General features: G+C 40.7%; 1 protein-coding gene across 23 annotated transcripts in view; it reads right to left on the bottom strand.

Annotated features, from left to right (window-relative positions):
• The window catches only part of Ano4 (anoctamin 4), a 366,091-nt gene that overhangs the window by 28,716 nt on the left and 316,642 nt on the right, over positions 1–20,733 (bottom strand). For all 23 annotated transcript variants that reach the window (XR_015443559.1, XR_015443558.1, XR_015443557.1 and 20 more), the window contains 7 exons: positions 19,684–19,848; positions 13,866–13,902; positions 11,736–11,847; positions 10,824–10,881; positions 10,625–10,722; positions 8,871–9,013; positions 524–676 (listed from right to left, as the gene is read on the bottom strand). Coding sequence is in view for 20 of the 23 variants with exons in the window: in XM_013072270.3 (XP_012927724.1) it covers positions 524–676; positions 8,871–9,013; positions 10,625–10,722; positions 10,824–10,881; positions 11,736–11,847; positions 13,866–13,902; positions 19,684–19,848 (766 nt within the window). In the remaining 3 variants the exon portion in view is untranslated. The remainder of the gene's footprint in view (positions 1–523; positions 677–8,870; positions 9,014–10,624; positions 10,723–10,823; positions 10,882–11,735; positions 11,848–13,865; positions 13,903–19,683; positions 19,849–20,733) is intronic.

Here is a 20,733-nt window from a genome sequence, read left to right as displayed (position 1 = left end):
TTCTTCTTGGCTCGTTTCATAGGGGACTATAAGTCACTAGGAGAAGGAACACTGTGTTCCGTTCTCCTCGACACACACACTAGTACCTGTATGCTCTGCCCTCAAGAGGCTGCATCTGACTCAACAACTCTACTCAGTGACCAGAGCTCATCTCTGTCATTAGAAAGACAGACTTCGTGTGAATCGAACACGTTTAGGAAAGCGCAAAACAAAGTGAAGCAAAATGGAAGATCTATTTCAAAAAGTGATAATAAATCACATCTTTACTCTAAAGCCTTAGAAATAATGAGATTGAAATCTATTGATGCACAAATTTCTCTAGCACTGGAAATTATAAATTTCCAAAAAGGCAGCTTTACTTCTTGCCTAGTATAATTTTAAAAATAATATAATTATTTATTGCAAAAATTAATTGAGTTATCTTACACGGGGACTATAAGAAAAACCTAAAGTTGGTATTTTCTTAAGTTTTACCCACAAGATGGTTAATATCTTGTAAAAAACAGGTCCAAATCCAACTTACCTATGTCTTTGGCCCTTGAAGCCAGAGGTCTCCTCCACTGTGTGACAAATTTGTAAGCATCAAGTCGAATTTCAATTATGTTATTCAGTAAGGCCAGAAGTGGTGCTAGGGGAAAAGCTGCCACAAAGATAGTTGTGAATCCAAACTGGAGAACTACAGAATTAAAAAGGAAAGAGAACAAAAAAGTTGGTTTCCCATTGCTCTTTCTTTCTTTCTTTCTTTCTTTTGGTACCAGGGATTGAACTCGGGACCTTGTGCTTGTGAGGCAGGCAGTGGAACCACAGAGCTAAATCCCTGGCCCTCCATTGCTATTTTCAAAAGGATAAGATCTACACATGCTATTGTTTTAAGTCATATTTTTTTGTGATACAGAAGCACAGGAGGCAGCTCTTGCGGAAAGGTGGCTGGGACACTGGTCAAAGAGGGACTTCCTGGGCCAGCAGCAATGGTGTTTTGGGAACAGGGAGCCCCAGTCAACAACTTAGGACCGGATATTGTTTTCTAATTACCATTCTCTAACAAGGAATGCTTCCAGGGCCTCTTGGTGGGAAGTGTCATTACAAAGTGTGGTAGAGAAATACCAGGTGAACCTGGAATGTTTTGTGATGCCAGGAAGTAAGGAAGAGCTCCAGAGTTCTGGGGATGTGTCTGAAAGGAGAGAGGTCAAACTGGAGCATACTCCTAATGGCCATAGCTGGAATAATTTGTGCAACAAAATGAATAAAAAGAGCATTGGATTATAACCGAAAGACTAAGCTAAACCCACACTGATATAAATATTGATATAAAAATAAACAGATACTGGCCGGGGATTTAGCTCAGTGGTTTTGCCGCCTGCTGCAAGGACCCGAGTTCAATCCCCGGTACCAAAAAAATAAATAAATAAATAAATAAACAAACAGATACAATTAAATACTAGGAAAATGGGGGAGAGGGGTAGCTCTTCCTCATGGTGGACTTTCAATTCATAAATGTAGAAGGAAGGATGAAAATGGAAAATCACCATTAAATACCACAGTACTATTGCTGCAGGTAAGAATCAGTGATGAATGCTAAAATTAGTAGGGGAAGAATATTGAAGAAAACTAGGTGTTTGTATATGAACAGTACTGTATGTTCTCCCACGGACTTATTAATTACAATGAGAAGAACAGTATCTTTACATTGGAAAACCTGGTAGAAATCCCCTCACCCAAGCGATCAATGTTAACATGGGCAATACCAAGCTATTCTGATGACACAAAGCCCCAACAGAGCGCTTTTCATTCCATGTCCCTTCTCGCTTCACTCTTCTCTCACAAAAACAAGATCTGGGGGACCTCCACCTTCAGAACCGAAAGTTTCCAAGTCCCATCAATTACCCTTCAAAAACACCTCGTTTCTCTCTCTTCTCCACTGTCCCTACTTCAGTCCAGGCTCTGATTTTCTAACTGGCTCTCTGCCTCCGACCTTCACACTCCCCTTGTTGTCAGTGTAAATAAAATGTTGGTTTGAGCCCAGCCCACCCACTGCTCTTTATCTCTAAGAGATAAAGACACAAGATGTTTCAGGAGTCCTCACTGCCTCCAGAATAAATGCAAACCACCACACCATTCAAGGAGCTCAGTAATTTGATTCTACACAAACTCCCAAGCCGCATTTCCAAACACCCACCGTTGCCCAGCCAGGGCTCCCAAGCAAGCCTTTCCTCTGGGTTTACCAGACTTCTGGTTTTACGTATGCAGCACCTAATGTTTCTGTAGATAGACTGATGAAATTCTCCTCTTCCTTCCAAGGCAAGCTCAAACGCGCCCTCTTCTGGAGCCTTCTGATAGTACTGCCTCCTCTATAGCTCCTTCACCTCTCTTGACCACCTTAGAACAAACTGTCTTCATTTTATGGCTCCCTGTCTTTTTTCTCCATTGCGTCGGGCTTCCTGAAAGTAGGAATGGCAAATTCTTTGTGTTTCTATTTTCTACACACTTGCTACAGTGATTATGTGTGTAGAAACAACTTGTCAGATATCACACAATACGATTTAGTGACTGATATGTAATTACAAGAAGGAAAGGCCAGGAAAGCAAAGAAAACCTGTCAGATGGAAACAAAACTGGCAGAGATCATTCTTACAATCAGTAAGCATACTGGGTGTGATGGATAGAAAAATTCAAGACTCTAACATTGAGTTTATGATGAAAACATCTGCAAGATGAAAAGGAAAAAGAAAATGTGTTTAGTTAATTTTTAGTTTTTGTGTATCTGAACAAAATGATTGCTTTCACATAGCACAGATGTGACCTGGAAGTTCCTGGTCTTGAAGTGATGTCCCTGGCTGCTACTTTCTCAGTGTGGTCCAGGGACGAGGTTTATCATAGTGCACAGAAGGATAAACTTGAGGCATCCGTAGGAAAATGGATGCTCCCGGAGACCATAACGTGAAGTGAAATAAATCACACATACAAGCTTAAATAGTGCATGGCTTCTCTTATATGAGAAACCCAAAGTATAAGTACAGAGTGCAATAAAGCCACATAATAGGAGGGAGGGAGATAGATCTTTCTCAAAGGGGAAGGGGATCAAGCAATGGAGGGAGGGGAGGGAATAGAGATGAAAAAGGAATTAACATGTGTTGTTTATGCGTGCCAGCTCCACGAAAGGAATGTAAACATTATGCAGTGCAAACATGGACTAATAAAGAAATAAAATGGAAAGAAATGTGAAAATCTTTGAAATATTAAATAGCACAGAGAACTGGGTAACAAACTTCCATGTACCCATGCAAGAATTACTAATAAGTCTCAGGAGCACTTTGTCATACTTGATGCATAATTTTTAGAAATGAATGAAATTCAGAGATGAAGCTGAAGCCCCTTTATTTCTTTTCTTGAGGGGGCTCCTCACCCTTCCCGGAGGTAAACACTGCTGTGAATCTGGCAAGCATCCTTCTGGGTCACTTGTTCACGTACATCTCCATGCACATCTCCACAAATTACACTCGATGTGACTATAATGTAAATAATATTACTCTTAAAAATCTTTGCCCTTTTCAGTTCACGTTTTTGAGACATTATCTTTAAGTCTGCAGATTAAGTTCATCATTTGAATTGCTTTATATTTAAATACATGGAAGTGCTTCCTTTTCATGTACTCTCTCCCAGACACAATCTCATCTACTAGTGCCTTTTCTCATTGTTTCTCTATTCTTTTATACTACAAAATAGGAAAAGTAAAAAATCTGTGATTTAAGCTTCCACCTGAAGATGTTGGAAAAGAGAAGAGAAAATTAAGTTAGAAGGAATTATAGGAAGGAAATAAGGATGAGAACAGAAATTAATAAACTAGAAAGCAAATGTATAACAGAAAAGTTAACAAAAAAATCTGGTTGGTTTTTGAAAAGATTAATAAACTTCTACCCAGAAGGTTAAAGAGAAAAGAGAAACAAGCACAAACTATGAAATTATGAGTAAAACAGTGGGCATTTCTATAGACCTTATGTCCATTAACATTAATAAGGGTAAATTAGAAACAATTTCATGCCACTAAAATTGAAAATTTAGATATAATGGATAAATTTATTGAAAAACACAATTAAAACACAGCTTTATAAAATAGGCACTAGAACAAAAATAAAATCAAAATAGTCCAACATCTACTAAATATACAATTAAAAACCTTCCCACAAAGAAAATTCAGTCCAGCTGACTTGGCTGGTGAATTGTTCTAAATACGTAAGGAATATTAGTAGTACACAAAGTAAGAAACTAAAAATGGGGGACAAACTACCCAAATCATTTAAAAAGACTATCATAATGATGATATCAAAATTTGAAAGAAATGTTACAAGAAAGGAAAGCTGTAGTATGTCATCCATAAACTTATATATAAACATCATAAGCAAAATATCAAGTTCAATGGCAATTAAAGAAAAGAATTATATGTCATTACTAAGTGGGTAATTTTTCCAGTTGGCTAGGTTTGTTTAATAACTTTGACATCCAAAACAATCAACGACAAGCCACATAACCATTTCAATACATTTAGAAAAATTATTTGATAGAATTTAATAGCTACTCAGGAGAAAACTGTCAGCCAACTAGAGACACAAGGGTACTTCTTTCACCCAATAAAAGACATGTACCAAAAATACAGCTGGCACCAAATTTCTGTAACATAGTGGACACTTTTACTCTTGTATCAGGAAGAAGAATGTCCAATGTAACTATTTTTTTTTTTGTACTGGGGATTGAACTCGGGACCTTTTGCGTGTGAAGCAGGCGGCGGCACCACTGAGCTAAATCCTGAGCCCCAGTGTAACGACTTTTATTCAGCATTATAGGACGGTCTTAATGCAATTAGACAGGAAACAAAAAAAGTATAATGATTAGAAAAGAAAAAGTTATTTGTAGATGACATAATTCGATACATAAAATCTAGAAATACCTGTAATTAATATTACACTTTGCCAGATTTGTGTGATACAACGGTGACATAAAAACCAATGATAATTTTATACACCACCAACAATATATTAGGAAATAAAATTGGATGGGGTGCATAGCTCAGTGTTACAGGGCATGCTTAGCACACTTGAGATCCTAGGTTCAATCCCCAGCACCAAAAAGCAAAACTAAACAAAACAACAAGCACCCTTCCCAAAAAAGTATAAAAAAGCAGAATTTGCAATTGCACTAAAATTCATGAAGTCCCTAGGAATAAATCTAACCTAAGTTACCAAAACCTCTGGCTTAAATCTACAAAACATTCCTGAGAGGAATATAGAAAGCTGAATAAGTGCAGCGACATACCATATTCATGAAGTGGAAAATGTATCAGTTTTCCTTGAATTGTTCTAGAAATTCAATTTAATTCCAACTAAGATCACAGTAAGAGTTTGTAGAAATTGGAAATTTTTTCTAAATCTTACCTGGAACCAATTTGAAGAAGACCAAAGTTGAAACTTCTGTTCATTTCAAGACATCATTAAGAGAATGAGAAACTAAGCCACCAACCATGAAAGACTATTTGCAATACAAATATCTGATAAAGGACTCACATCCAGAATATGTAATTTCTATAATTCATAAGAAAAAGACAGGTACCCCAATAAAAGCATAAGATTAGATGAGAATTCACTAAAGACGATATCCTAATGACCATAAGCATGTGAAAATGACATCACCAGTTGTCATAAAATTTCAAATTAAAACCATGATAAAACACTACTATATATCAACTAGAATGACTAAAATTTAAACACACCCTACCAACTGTTAGTAAGTATATAAAATTAAAAATTGTTCGCAATTTTCTATAGCAGATGAACAAACACACATCTTATGGCCTAGTAACTCCATTCCTACACACCTGATAGAAATAAGTATATATTATTGGCAAAATCTCATCTCAAAATAAAAAATAAAACAAAGATGGAGGTGTAGTTCAATGCAAAGGCCCTGGGTTCAATCACTGGTACCACAAACAAAACAACAAAACCACCACCACCAAAAAATATATGAAGAGAAAGGTTCAAAGCACTATTATTTGAAGAGCCCAAACCTGGAAAGAAATCAAACATCTCATCTGCAGAAAGATGCATTTACATCGGTGTGTTCTTGCTATCAGAAGCCACCCTAGAAGCCAGGCGAACTCACAAAATGGTTCACATACTCACGTACTGACGCCTGCATTTACACAACGAATTCTGCCTTTTTCTGACTCAAGCATAATAGAGGGGTTGCCTTTAATTAAAGTGCATCTATCTAGCACATTGATCCTTATTGGTATTCAGGAATGCATTTTATGACACGGGAAAGGTGAAGGGAGTGGAGTGGTGGGTATCTCTCGCTAGGGTGGGCACAGCTGGGAGAGCTGGAGCATATCTAGGAATGGACGTGCAAAATACTCATCCAGTTAAAAGGAAAAATACAGATGGATATCAGGCTCTGCATGTCTCATAAATTTGCTTCAGGTTTACATTCTAGGAACATTATACAGCAATGAAAATGAAGTTCTACTACCAGTAGCAGCATGGAAGAGTGTTATAAGCATGACACTGAATGAAAGCAGCCAGCTTCAAGAGTACATGCATTACAATTCGGTTCATACAGAGGCCCAAGAGGCAACAATCTCTCATGTTAGAGGTCAGGAAAGTGGTCAGAAAGAGCGTGACGAATGGGAGAGGGTCAGTGGAGCCTTTATTGGTGCTCACAGTATTCTACTGCTCGGTCTACCTCACAGGATGGCACACCTTTCCTCTTATGTGTCAACAGTGAATATTTCAGGCTTTAAAAGCTACACAGTCTCTGTCACAACTACTCCACTTGCTGTTACAGTGCAAAAGCAGCTACAGCTGACATGTAAGTAAGCAGTCACCGTTGTGTTTCAAGAAAACATCATTTACAAAACCACACACTGGACCAAATTTGCCATGTGGGGCGTAGTTTGCCAACTCCTCATCTGTACAGATTTACTTATCTTTGCATGTTAATTTGTGAAAATTCGTGGATCTGTACACTTGGGATTTATGTAACTCTTCTCGCTATGTGGTTTAGTGAATTATATTTTTTAAAATATAACAAGTAGAGAAGTAATATGGAAAATAAAATCAACAAGAACAGAAGTGAGCAGTTAGAATTCACTTGTCTGCTTGTGCTGCTTCTCGTTACTTATTTTGTGCTGCAAAGATGGTGCAGTATTTGGAGCACTGCCGATTCGAGCCACAGAAATGCTTTTTTTCAAGCACTCTATATAGCAACAGTATCATTCACTTTCTCCTTTACCGGATAAGAGCCTATTAAGAAACCTCAAAGTGGTTATTTCTCTTAATGAATTATCTTTATTAAGTTTTATTATTAATGCCCAAATCGATTTCTTTTCTAAATTCTCTTATGTTACCATTCTATAATTGAAACCCTGAAAACATCAGCAGATACTTAGGACATAAGCAATCTAGGAAACATTAAACATCAATTCTATTAGTTTTTTAATTTTCAGATTTGTCCAGAAAGAACAGTTTCCTTCAGAAGTAATGGACCTTATATTCCACTAAACATAATTTTAAAAAATAAAATAAAATATATACATAGGGCATCTGCCAAACAATCATATGATCTTTCCCCCCAGGAGATAAGAATATAAAAATATTAATAACAATATATCTAACACCACCAAGTGCATACGATAAGCCAAGCATTCACTGTCCTAAGCCTTCCAGGCACTAACTCATTTAATCTCCCCAGAGACTCAGTGAAGTAGTTGCTCTTGGTATCATCCCCACTTTAGAAATGAGGAAACTGAGACAAAGAGAAATTCAGTGATGACCCAACATTTCACTATTAATAAATGATAAGCTGGGATTTGAACCCAGGAAATTTTCTTCCAAACCCCATGCTCTTAGATACGTAAGAGAATTAACTTGGGTTTGAATCTAGAGACATCTGATTCCTTAAATATAAGGGTTTATGCTTCATATCTAAATGTCTCCCTAAAGCCTCATGCACTCATAGGTGGCGCTTTTGGAAAGTGATGGATTATTGGAGCTCCTAGCTGACTTGTGTTAGGAGGTGGAGTCTATTGGAAGAGGCGGGGTCATTGTGGGCATGGTCTAGAAGGGTTTATCTCCCTCCCCAGCTCCTCCCTTGATTCTCTTCTTCCTATCCCTCATACCGTGAGCAGCTCTCCTCCTCCAGACACCTCTGCCATCCCTTTCTGCCCTGGAGCCAGGGGACTATGGACTGAAACCTCTCAAACCATGAGCTGAGATAAACCTCTCCTCTTTTAAGTTACAGGTGTTGGATATTTGGTTCTAGTAACAAAGAAAGTGACTAAGACATAAGGGTGACACAGACTAAGCATTCCCAGCTTCCAGACACTTCCCTCTCACAACAGAAATGACTTCCCTCCACTATACCTCCTACTCATCCATGATGCAGTGTATATGGCACTTTACTGCACGTATTCTTTATATCTCTGGTTCTCCCCCATCAGCCCACATGGTCTTTGAAAGCTGGTAATGCCATCTCATCTACCAGCATTTAAGAAGCCCCAGTAGATGTTGGCTGAGTAAGTGAATCAATCACACATGAATAGTAATTCCTTTTTTTTTTTTGGTGCACCCAATTTTCCAACTCATTTTGTTTTCTGGTGACTCAGTGGAAGGGACAAGACACAATGTCATGAAGAGTGTAAACAGGAGGCCTTGGGCACCATTCCTGTAGACTAAGCATCTTAAGTGAAGACCCTGCTTTGTGTTTAGCTCACAAATTTCCACCCAAGGACGGCCCTCCTGATGAGTCTGTTTTGTTGAGTGGAGCTACACATTTAAAAATTGCATTTATAATCAAGAGGGTAAAGCAGAATATTTCCATACTCATTTCCAAGTACTCATCAAAGAGTCCGTAGGCATTCATTGGCTGAAGGTTGTAGTCCTTTTCCCACTGTGGGAAGTTGATTTTCCTCTCTGGCCCATGTTCTTGTCGTACTTTTCTTCTAGTCCACCAATTCTGAATTAACCTGTGTGACAAGATCAGTTTCTTACAACAGCAAAATGACAATGTCCATGAGATTTAAATGATGTGAAAAAAGGAGAATTAGGATTGGGAGCCCTATTTTAAAAAGAAACAAACTCAGGACAGGCAGGAAACAATGCCTTGGCTTAGGAAGAAAATAATCCTGAATCCCATACTTCAGACCTTTCTACTTGTGAGTAGACAGAATGAGTGATGAGCTTATTTTCCCCATTTGTGAAGCAGTCTCGTGTTTGGTGTAGCCTCAAGGGCTGGACAGAGGACTGAGAGGACCTATACTCAGACTCTGGGGTCCAAGGCAACACCCAGACACGACAGGAAGGTCTTGCGTGGGTGGCTTCATGTAGCAACCATAAGCAGTCTTGTCACGTGGTGGTGACCTGCATATTCTGATGTCAGGGACCTAGAAAATCTGCAAACCCACACAATGGTTCCTCTTCTGGCACATGGATGCCTGCCATTCTACAACTGAACTTTCCTGCAATGTGCTTACGCTGGTCAGGGCCTCTGACTCCTATGGAAATGCACATTGCACTGGCAAGGCTCACACCCTCGTCCTTCTCAGCACACTGAAGCGCATTTCATAACAAACATGGGAAAGGCTTGAAGACAGGCAGCAGGAAGAGCAAGATCTGGGTTACCGGAAGTGGAAATGCCAAGGAGAAATATGTGACATAAAGGGATGAGGGTCAAAGACAAACTCTCCTTACTTCACAATTTCTTCTCTGTCTGTATTACTAGAGGTTAAAATATATTTCTTCAGATGTTCATGACATTTTGATTAATTATGGCTTATGCTTTAAGGTAGAATATCATGTTTCTAATTTTTTATGTTTTTAAAAAAGTTTTATAGAAAATACTTGGGGTAAGATATCTAAAAATAAATCTGAGAATAGGAAATTACTAGCCAGCTGGTCGTCCCAGCTGAGTGGCCCACTCTTTCTCCTTGAGATTCACAAGTTCCTGAGACCCTGAGCTGACTGAAGCAGACTTAGAAGCACTGCTGAGTTACTCACGTTCCCTGAGACTGAACTGACCAGAACTGAGCACTCACAGCAGAACTCAAGGTCATCTTCACAAAGGAGATGCAAGTTTTTGCCCAAAGTCAACAACAAAAATTAACACCAGGTGATTTTTTTTTTTTTAGGAGTTAAACATGCTAACTTAGAAATACTCCTGTTTCTTTTTTAAACCTCTGAAATTTTCTCCTTTCCATAGACTCTATTTTTCTGTAGTCTGAATTCAGGATTAAAAACAATGAGCACTCCGATTTATCCAGGAATAGGGAAATGGAGATCTTGTTACTAAATAAATAGCTAGGGACTTGCAGTGCGAAGCCCTGTGGGTCAAAGGCATCATTTAAAGCAGCTGGTAAGGAAGTCTCCAATATTTAGGGACCTCAGAGACTTCATAAAGAACAGCCAGGTTCATTCACGTGAATTGTGCTAAATCTGCCCAAAGAGCCAACGTGTATTATTTTCCTGGCCGCCCTTGAATATTAACAGCTGAGTCTGCATTGCTTATTTTACTTGCCACACCCAGAAATGCCAGTCCTGAGTAATGCCACCTGTGAGTTAAAGAGATCCAAAGTACTTACGGGTAGCCAAGTTCCATAAAATTATTCCAGGTCTGCTTTAGCACCATTATGATACCCATTTGCATACACAGATCAATAAGGCATCCACTAGGGTGGCACTGCAAGGCAAGCAGACACAGGTCTGAGAATCAGTAGCGAGGAAGGCAGGGGGTCTGGTTGCCCAGGACACGAGGAAGGGGGAGGAGGGTAGGATACAGACCTCTTCTAGTCTCCACCTGTTTATCAGCCTCAAGTAGGCACCTGGGTGTCCTGTAAATCTTCAACACACACAGAGAAACAAGGGATTAGCATTGCGTCGGCCACAATCTGAACTTTCCACGAGTATCTCGTTCAGTTTAGCACATTCTCCGAAGTGAATTATGGCTACAGCTAAGCGTCAGGTTGGAAGGAATTACGACACCCTCCAGAGCTGCCACAATGACAGCCTCTGGAATTCTCCAGGGGACATTTCTCCTCTGGCCTTTTTGGCCAGCTGTTGACTGTTAGGGCCAATTCCTGCTGTTGGTTGTGACTTTTGACATTTCCTACTGCACATCAAGGGCTCAGGCCTGCGGAAGCAGCAGCATTCCTCTTGCATTTAGATACGTTTGATCTTCCTGAATGACAGCAATACAGTTGTTTTTAAATCACCAAACTGGCCAGAAGCCTTGCTACTGGAGCAGCTACAAACTAAGGAGCAGCTGCTGCGCGTGTCTCACCAAAACCCTGCCCCCGCCCTTCCCAGTTTCCCAGCTTCTCCTGAGGCTTCAAGGTGGGACTCTCCGGGCACCCAGGATCCCCTGCGTCCATTTCCACCCTGCTCCTGTTGGGACATCATGTGCCTTTCTGTGGGGTGACAGACCTAAAACTGCTGCAGGCCACGCCCCCGTGCCCCCTCTTTGCAGGTGCGAGAGAGACCCGGGGCCATTCAGGAAGTTTTCAGCCCCTTCTCTGGTGCAAAGCGTTTCCTCCACTTACTTAGCAGTGAAGGTGTCCATGGCATGGCCTGCGAGGTGGCTGTGAGATCTGGGAAATGCCACTTTACATAGATCACCCTAAAGAACAGTCCCTGTCACCCTGGCGAGTGCTGTCCGACCTGGTCTGGGGAGGTGAGGAGAGGTCCGATTCTTACCTTCCGAGGAAGAACGCGATGTAAAACGTGGAGCTGTTCAGATTGACAAACTGAAAAAGAAACATTTTCAGGGTGAAGCTGTTCTCCCACTCGGACTCTGTGCGAGGCTGTTCTGTGGACAAGAGCAGAGTTTGAGAGCCTGGCTCGACTCCTCTCCGCTCCCTCTGTCCCCCCATACACACGGTGGGAGCGGAAGGGTTCCTGGAGACTCCAGCTGTCTGTGCACAGAGGCGACAAACCAGTCATCCAGGAGACAGATCCTAAATCCAGACCTCGCGGGAGTCTGGTGGGGCGCGGCTATGCTGGGAGAAGGAAGTGAACCCCACACAGCTCCTGAGTTAGGGGACACCCGGAGAGGCATTTCGGGCTCTCTGCTACTGTAGGGTGGGGCCTGGGCGGAGTCAGGGCCTCTCCCAGCTCCGGAGGACTCCTCAGTCTGGACTCCTAGTTCTAGAGCTACGCTAGGTACTGAACATCACAGCAGGGAAGTATTCTACTCCTTTGTCCTCAGCCACCGCCAGCCAGGCTCAAGGACCAGCACCAATGAGATGGCCTCTTTAGAGTTTTCCCCTGTGTCATCACTGATGTCCTACGAATTCACCCTCGTCTCCTCGTGGTTCAGCTTCCATCAAACAAACGTTCTTTGCACACCATGTTGTGAACCAAAATATGGATCCAGTTGCCCTCAAGGTCAGCCTCCAACTTGAAAGCTCACACCAGGCTCGGCTCTTGTGGGCTTCCCTAGCACCCGAATCCTCACCTCAAGAAAGGTTAAAGAAAATGCATTGACGGCAATAGCATTTTCTCTCTTTCCACATTGCCTGAGCTTCTACTTGCTCATCTAACACTTCACCCCATCAATTCCTTTTCCATGAATTTAACTCAGAATGCTTCCTGGGAGCGCATCTGAGAGGGAAAAGGGAGAAAGCAAGAGAGTCTGATTTAAAATGGTTTCAATGTCAGGCTGTAGCGCTGTCAAGGATGGAAAGAGAAAGGATTCTTAAAGGGGTTTAGTTCTATTTTGTTTCTGCTAACTGAACTGGTGTTCTGGGTTGCCAGCCAGGTGGGTCCCCAGGTGTCTGACATGGGGAAGGACAAGGCTACGTCTCCACCGGCATTTTGGGTGGCCTGGGTCAAGGGGCCAGCTGGGCACAGCCCGCCAACGGGCAGTCACCTCTCCTGTGGACACAAACCTCTGTCTGGGGGAATGCAGGGTGCCATGGAAGATGTTAATGGCAGAAAGGAGACAGTGAAACAGCTGCCCTGTGTATGGCACACAGCTCAACAAATGGCATCTGTTAGTGTAATGTGGATGATAAATAAAATACTTTGCATTCTGCCCCTGATAAGCTACATATGGGAGAGCAGAGAAGCAAGTTAGTTGCAATTTTATCAAACTGCTTAATGACCTCATTCATAAAATCAATCACAACTATTTCCATGTCTTGAAAATGTGGCAAATGTAAAGTTTGTATCAGGTCAGCAGATTGTTCTAGTGTTTTATCCGATTGAGGTAATGTTCTTCTAGGTCACTAGTCTAGATCAATGTTGTATCCAGTCGTGTATGTCAGTGAAAGTTGGCCTGTCTACATTCCTGATTATAAGGCTCACAGTCTTCAAAGCAACCAACTTCGTGGTGATTTTTATATACCAGGAAAACAGGACACTTTGGTTTCTGAGACAAGGTGTTGCTAGATGCCCATGTTGGTCTCAAACACCCAGGGTTACACAATCTGCCTCCTGAGAGGGTGGGACTGTACAAGTGGCCCACTATGCCAGCTCAATATATGTTTAATTAAAAACTGTAGGTAAACACCAAATAAATACTTTTCTAAATGACACTGGACAGTTTATGCACATGTACCTTCATGATGCTATTTTGTGTGTGTGTGCTAGAAGAGAAAAATCAACTTTAATGTATAGTAGCTCGAGATAGATAGTTTGTGACAGGTTTTAATAGAAAAAAGAGCCTCCTATCAGTAGACATAGAATGGTCTGCCTAAAGCAAAGACGTTATTGCAGGCATTTCTAAGTAAAGGGAATATTTTTTTCCAGCATGTTGGAGAAAAGTCTTTGAAAACCTACTTTTGGACCATCACATCGTACTGAAATGAAAAGGGTTCCACTTACCTAAATTTGTCAGAAGCAGCGCAACTTTTTCATAGAGCTGTAAAATAAGTTTTATCCATTTAACAGATGAACCGTAGATATTCTAAAACTCTATAATTGTAGCTATATAATATATAATTAAATATATTAATAATTATAAAGGAAATAGGTAATCAAGCCAGGAAGGAGTGAAAATAATTTCATTAGCCACCCATTGTTCAAACAGTGAGAATATTGTGAACAACTGCACCTTTTCAGGGCAAGTCAGAAATAGGCAAGGTGCAATTTTACTATTTTTTAAAATCTCACTCCTGATCTTGGGGTGGATAATTCTGTAGTTTCAAGATTAGCTGCCACTCATTTCCAGTTTCTTAAGGGAGGCGGGGCAGTTGCAGCACCCTGAGGCTCAGCCTTCTGAGCAAAGAATCGCTAAGACTGTTTCTGATGACTTAGATCCCTGGCCTCACTGTTTAAGGAGTGTAGAGCATTTATCAGTGCTGAGGGATTAGACATTACGGGAACTCCCAGAGCTCATGGCACTCTGCTTTTTCTGAGGGAATCTCCTCAGAAAGGGTATAAATTGAGAGAAAAGTAAGTGCTGTCTCTCTAAAAAAGAAAAATGATGCATGAAAAGGAAAAAGGGAAGTTGCTCTAATGGACTTGAACAGAACAGAAATGAAGACTGCATTCAGATTAGTTAAAATCAGACTAACATTGGCCAGGCTGGAAGCATAGCTTCACCACCCAGCTGTGTAGGATGGGCCCATTACCTCACTCTTTCTGCAGGTCACTGTTGCCCTTTCACGGAGGTGGGATGGGTGTGGGACTCACTGACCTTCCTTAATTTCAGAATTCTCTCATCCTGAATTTCTTCTAACTACAGAAATAGCAAAATACTTAGATTATTCGACTCTAAACTTCTGGCTGTGACTATTTGGCTCTATCAAGGTATATGGTTTTCTATATTAAGACAAAGTTAATATTTCCATTACATCAAATTTCCTGTATAGAAACTTCAGATTCTTACAGCCTAATGTTAAACGAGATCAGTACATTTTTCAGTAACAAAATCTGTGGTATAGATTAGTCATAATCACTTGACCATAAAAATTCAACCCTGTAAACAATGAATAAAACAGATATTCTAATCAAGCATATTTTAATATCATAGTAAAATTCTTGGTTATATAATTATCAAGGGCCATTAGATTTGACTAGTGACACAACCATTTTTAGAAATATGTTTTGATCCCTGGTTCACCCTTTATATTTTTCACACTGACATTTCACTTGGTACATTTGTCTCAAAGTTCTCGGGAGCTGATGACATGTCATTGTCACTAGGGTATAAACACTGGAAAAATTGCCATTTAAGAAAGGAACAGCACAAAGATCAATAAAAGATTGATACTAAGTTTTTGAAAAAAAAAAGGTAAAATATAATAGGGACACAGTAGGAAGCCATAGTATCAAGTGAATTCCTTCAATATATGTCAAAGATGCAAATGAGGATACAGCAGGGAAAGGTAACACATACAGAGGAAGGGTGGGAGAGCTTCAGATGAGTAGTCTATGGAAAAAAACTGATTTTTCATCAGGTAGTTGAGCTAAAATCTGAAAGTGGTTGGTTCTGATAAGAGCAGCAGAAAAATGTTAGTTTCCAAACTTGATATAACAAATTCTTTTTCTTCTTTCTAAATTTAACCTTTTATCATTAAATGATGACCTTCCTTGTCTCTTTTAATTGGTTTTAATATGAAGACTGTTTTATCTGATGAAAGTATGGCCACTTCTGCTTTCTTTCAGATTTCATTTCCACGGAATATCTTATACCATTCCTTTACTTTCTGTCTATGGGTATCCCTAGAGGTAAAGTGAGTTTCTTCTAAGAAACATATAGTTGGATCTTACTCTTTTTATCCATTCAGTCACTCTTTGTCTTTTAACTGGAGAATTTAATTCTAAGGTAATTATCCACAGGTAAAGTCTTACTACAACCATTTTGTAAGTTGTTCTCTAATTTTATTGTTTATGCCACAAATTCTAATTGTTAATATCTGTAACTGACAGAAAGCTTTCTGACTTTAAGGATATGTCCAAAACAAGCTATGAGCACTTCTAATTTAGCCTTTTCAGTCTGGTTGATGCGTGTGTGTGTGTGTGTGTGTGTGTGTGTGTTCTGATATAAGCCATATTTTCTGATTTCCTTTTGGTTTTCACCATTCATAGCATAATGACATATCTGATCCATATTGGTATGGCTGAGTAAAAAGAATGGTAATAACTTTTATTCTTCTCCTGAGATATGTCCAGGGCTGGTCTACCTAGCTTGTAATCAGCATACTAAGTTGTTCTTTGGTCACTAGTGAAGCTTGACAGAATTGAAGCAGTATTAAAAAGAGCAAAAAAGCTACACTATTCACTCCTATTCTCTCTGTTTTTGAAAAACAGTGATGCCTCTGTTCACAAACTTAATTTGTTTTACAATTTTGGGGAAGATGGCCAGGTTTGTGTTTGTGCAGAGAAGATAGCCATGGTTGTGTTTTTCACTTGATATGGAGTTTGTGAATGGAAGCAAAATTTTGTTGGACACTTTTGTTTGAGATCTGAATTGTTTGTAAACAGAAGCGTTTGTGAAAGGAGATATTACCGGAGTAAGGAATAAGATGCGAGCCATTAAGTGTCTCTTAACCAGTCATTAAGCAGCATAAGATCTCATTAGAGCCCACAGAACTTTTGTAATATAGTAAGAATTTTATGTTTAAAGCAATACTACATAAAAGTAAATATACATCATCAGATCCAGAAAATAAGCATCACACATAGATTTGCTTCTTCAATTATCACTGGAAAAATGCAATAAAAAGCCAGAAACAGTATGTGTGATTCAAAATAATTATATTATTTAAAACTTAGAGTCCTTAATGAATATTATCAATGTAACTCACAAGGTTTCTATGTTCAGTTAATGAAAAAGTATTCATGGTTAGTGTTTGAGTGGTTTTATTTTTTTGAGAGGCCATACTGGTCAAAATTTTAAGTAGCTGAAAACAATTTAAATAGTTGTAAAAATGTGTAATACTGGGTCATGAAAGTATCTTAGCTTGAGCAGTTTCAGAAGACGGTGCAGACTTAGTTCTGAACTGTTCAAAGCTATGTTGTAGTCACTAGTCTGCCACCCATTATGCTGAGATTTGCTTTCCAAGGACGTAAGTTATTGTTTGTTGATATTTTGATGAAAACTGTTCCAAACTATTTTATACACTTGTTATTCCTCAGAATGGAGCTCACAAAGCTTCAGGGCATATGAGAGAAGGGTATATGTGTGTGCAAAAGTGAGGGTGTTTCAAGAGAGAGGGTCCAGAAGGGTCAGACAACTGGCCCATGCCTGAAAGGGTCTGCGCGATGCTGCATTTAGAGTTTTTATGTAAGTTTTTTTTTTTCTTTCTTCCCCTTGCTGTGGCTTGTCATTTCTGTTCTCATCTGTTCTGTATTCTCGAATAAGTAATCTCAGTTACTCTAGTTTGATGTTGCCTGGGAAATCAGAACACCAAAGTTCACACTTCATCTAAAATCAATGAAGAGAGACCCTCTACAGAATAATATGTGTTAGTGTCAGTGTGCAGCTTCAACAGCTTCCACTTTTGCTATTTGGAATCTCTTTGTTAGATAAAAGATATAAAGTGTACAGTAGCCTAACGCCTAGCACACAGTAGTTGCTTTGTAATAACAGTAAATATATATTTAACTTGCTCTCTATGCCTGCTTTTTAATTTTTAGTTTAACTTCCTCTTTTCTTGGCTGTGTCTCTAGAAGTAGAGGATTCTAAATAAGTGATTTCAGTTAAAGTATTACTCCAACAACATTGCTGCCTGTTCAGTATGCACAGGCAAACACCTATTTTTAGACACAGTATATGAACACAGAAATTTATTTCTTAAGAGGATGTATAAGCTATTATTATTATTTTTGGCCTTCTACATGCTAAGTACACTTCTACCACAGAACTACCTCCCCAGCCCAAAATTCAATTTCAATGAGACACTGAGGAAAGATGATAAAAATACAGCAAGCATTAATTCATTGCATCCTTCCTGGACCAAGACCTTTTGAACTCTCTGGCTGTTTGGTTAGTTTTTCAGTGAATCGCTCTTCTGCCCAATGTGTTTTTCAGGATTAACTCAAAGGCCACTGAGCTGTGTGTCTGTACACAAGGTTTGGGGGAGGTTGTGTGAGGCGCCCGGGTGGGGCCCAACATCCACTCTGAGTCACCCCCACCAAGGAGTCACGCATCATCACTTCAAAGCGATCAGCTAATATTTCTGTTTTCTTTTTCAGAACTTCGGATTTTGAAACTTTGTTTTCTAAAACAAGAAAGCAGTTCCTGTGTATGTTATCACTACTAATAACGAACTGCCTGTTTTTCATTATCTCAGTGGTTACTAGCAATCATAACTAAAGCTCTTTATTACTGGGTAGGTTGAATTCTCTTAGGAATCACACCAGGTTTATTGGCTATGAAAGTCAGGACTGTTTAAAGGCTTTAAAAACTTAACAGTCTACGGGGATAAAATTGTGTTGAGAGGAGCATTAAATTATTTGGCCTTAGAAAGTCCTAGTTCTTTTCTAGTGACATGAGCATTTCAGTACCTTGGCCTAAATTTAGTACATAAAATAAATAAGGAGAGGGATCTATAATTAATTGAACATCTACCCCATGCCTGACACTACTTGGCACATACCTTATCTCATTTATCCCTTGCTAAAAACTTCAAAGGTTGGCAGTATTATGTACAGTTGACTTCCAAGTCTAAGGTAATAAAACAAGGAAAGCATGTGGTGTCGCAGAGGGTGACCAGTGTGATAGAGAAACAGGGCGAGCCGGTAAGGAGGCGGGGAGGCGGGGAGCCGTCAGCTGGCAGGGGTGTGTGGCAATCTTCCGCAGGGTGACGGGGGAAGGCTTTATTTGAAAAGTAGCATTTGAACAAAGGCCTGAAGGAGGCGAGGTAGTCCAGGGAGGATATGAGAACCCCAGGGACAAAAGTGGTGGGCCCAGCCCTGCACATGCAGGGGCTGGCACCAGTGGTCAGGATGAACAGGAGGAGAAAAGGTCTGAGGGCCTGTGAAGCCATCGTGAAGATGTGATTTCATTTTCGTGGTACTGGGGATTGTACCCAAGGCCTCTGCTACATCCTCAAGCCCTTTTTAATGTTTACTGGACACCCTAGGTCACCAAGCGGCCCAGGCTGGGCTCCTGGGGATGGTCCACCACTCCCGGCTGAACATGTGAACTTCTCCTCTCTCCGAGAGGAAAGCCGTGAACCTTGGGGTCAGAAAGGTGAAAAGGCCTGGGTTGAAATATACAATTTTAAAAAGCCTGAAATCTGCGTAAGCACCACGGGTCCCCCTGCTGTTCTCCTTGGGGGTGATCTGAAGGAATGCTTCAGATACTGGCTACCTTACATCCTTCAAAACCAAAAAGAAAGAAAGCTGCCTCCCAGGACCTGAGCTGGGTCTTCTAAAGGCATTGCTTCTCTAAATTCCTCCAAAGGAAAAATCCCATGATAGCTGATTGGAAAAACAAGACAACTAATGTTCAGAGAGGTTCGTGCCTTTTTCCAATTTTACACTGCAGGAAGTCCCGGCATCTAGACACCAATCAAGTCTTTCAGAGCTCCAGACCCGAGGGTGTCTTCACGCCAGGCACTTGGTGAAGGACCCTCAGTGTCACGTGACCAACCCACCCCTCTGAGGCCAGGTCTCTGTAGCAACAGGAGCAAACTGTCCCGGCAGCCTCCTCCTTTGCCCTGCTTGGCTTATCACCTTGCGGCTGGCTTACCACATTCAGCAGCATAATGATACAGAAGTTGATGCACACGGCAGTCCCCGTGGTGGCCACCTGAGAGTTGTTCCTGATTAACGCCCACTTAAAGGCTGCGAACGTGCTGACGGTCACCACCCGGTAGATGACGATCCCGAACACGGCTGCGATCACCACGCAGATCTAGAGGGAGATGAGGAGACCCAGTGAACTGCCTGGTGGATAGGAGGGGATCCTCGTTCCCTGAAAGTCTTCTGATACAAAAAGGACGCAAGTCAAGGAGGTACCGACTGAAGAAACTGCACTGCACTTAATACTTTGTTTTCTTGTTATTTAGGAAAAACACTGCGCGAAGGCTGAAAATCTGAGCTGTGGGATAACACATTTTAAAGGAGAATACTTGCCCAGGAAGTCCAACCAATATTTATTACTGCACTGGAGTCCTGCTTCTGCTCACAGCTGTTTTTTGTTTTCCCTTTACCCCAGGATAAAAGCAAAGCCCTTGCAGGGGGTTCTGGTCTCATTGCTTCACTTGGGCTAAGCACCCTTAGGCTTCACGATCATTTCCTTTGCCCCAGGCCCACCCACCCAATCTCCTGCCAGATATACTCACTGGAGCACAGATACATGCATGCGACCCATTAACACCTGCTCATCCTTCTTCACTTCACAGCTCAAGTACCACTTTATAACTAAGTCTTTTATGACCCCTAGATTATTTTCCTTGTTGCTATTGTACGGTACCTCCACCACACGCATATGTCTTCTTCCAGGATACCACTGATAATTTCTCACACTTTGATTGTTAATCTGCCCACTGGAAAGTAAGTTTCGGAGAGCAGACATACGGTGTGTGTGCTTCCCACGGTCCCGGAGGCACCCTGGCTTACATGGAGGTATACTGTGTGTGCCTAGTTATTTGCTATTGATGGAACCAACTGTGTAGCGATGAGTAGTATCTTAGTAAACACCCTGCCCTGAAGACTTCATGGTATTTGAGAACCATACGGCGTTGCTCCTATCTCAAGAAAATCACGGCAATCTGAGACTCTGAAAAGCCCATGAGTG

Source organism: Heterocephalus glaber, unplaced genomic scaffold, assembly GCF_053883595.1.
Source record: "Heterocephalus glaber isolate CG9 unplaced genomic scaffold, H.glaber_assembly_v1.0 deba00001572, whole genome shotgun sequence".
Classification (NCBI taxonomy): Eukaryota; Metazoa; Chordata; class Mammalia; order Rodentia; family Bathyergidae; genus Heterocephalus; species Heterocephalus glaber.
Note: the sequence above shows the minus strand (reverse complement) of the source record. Positions and strands in the feature narration are given on the sequence as shown.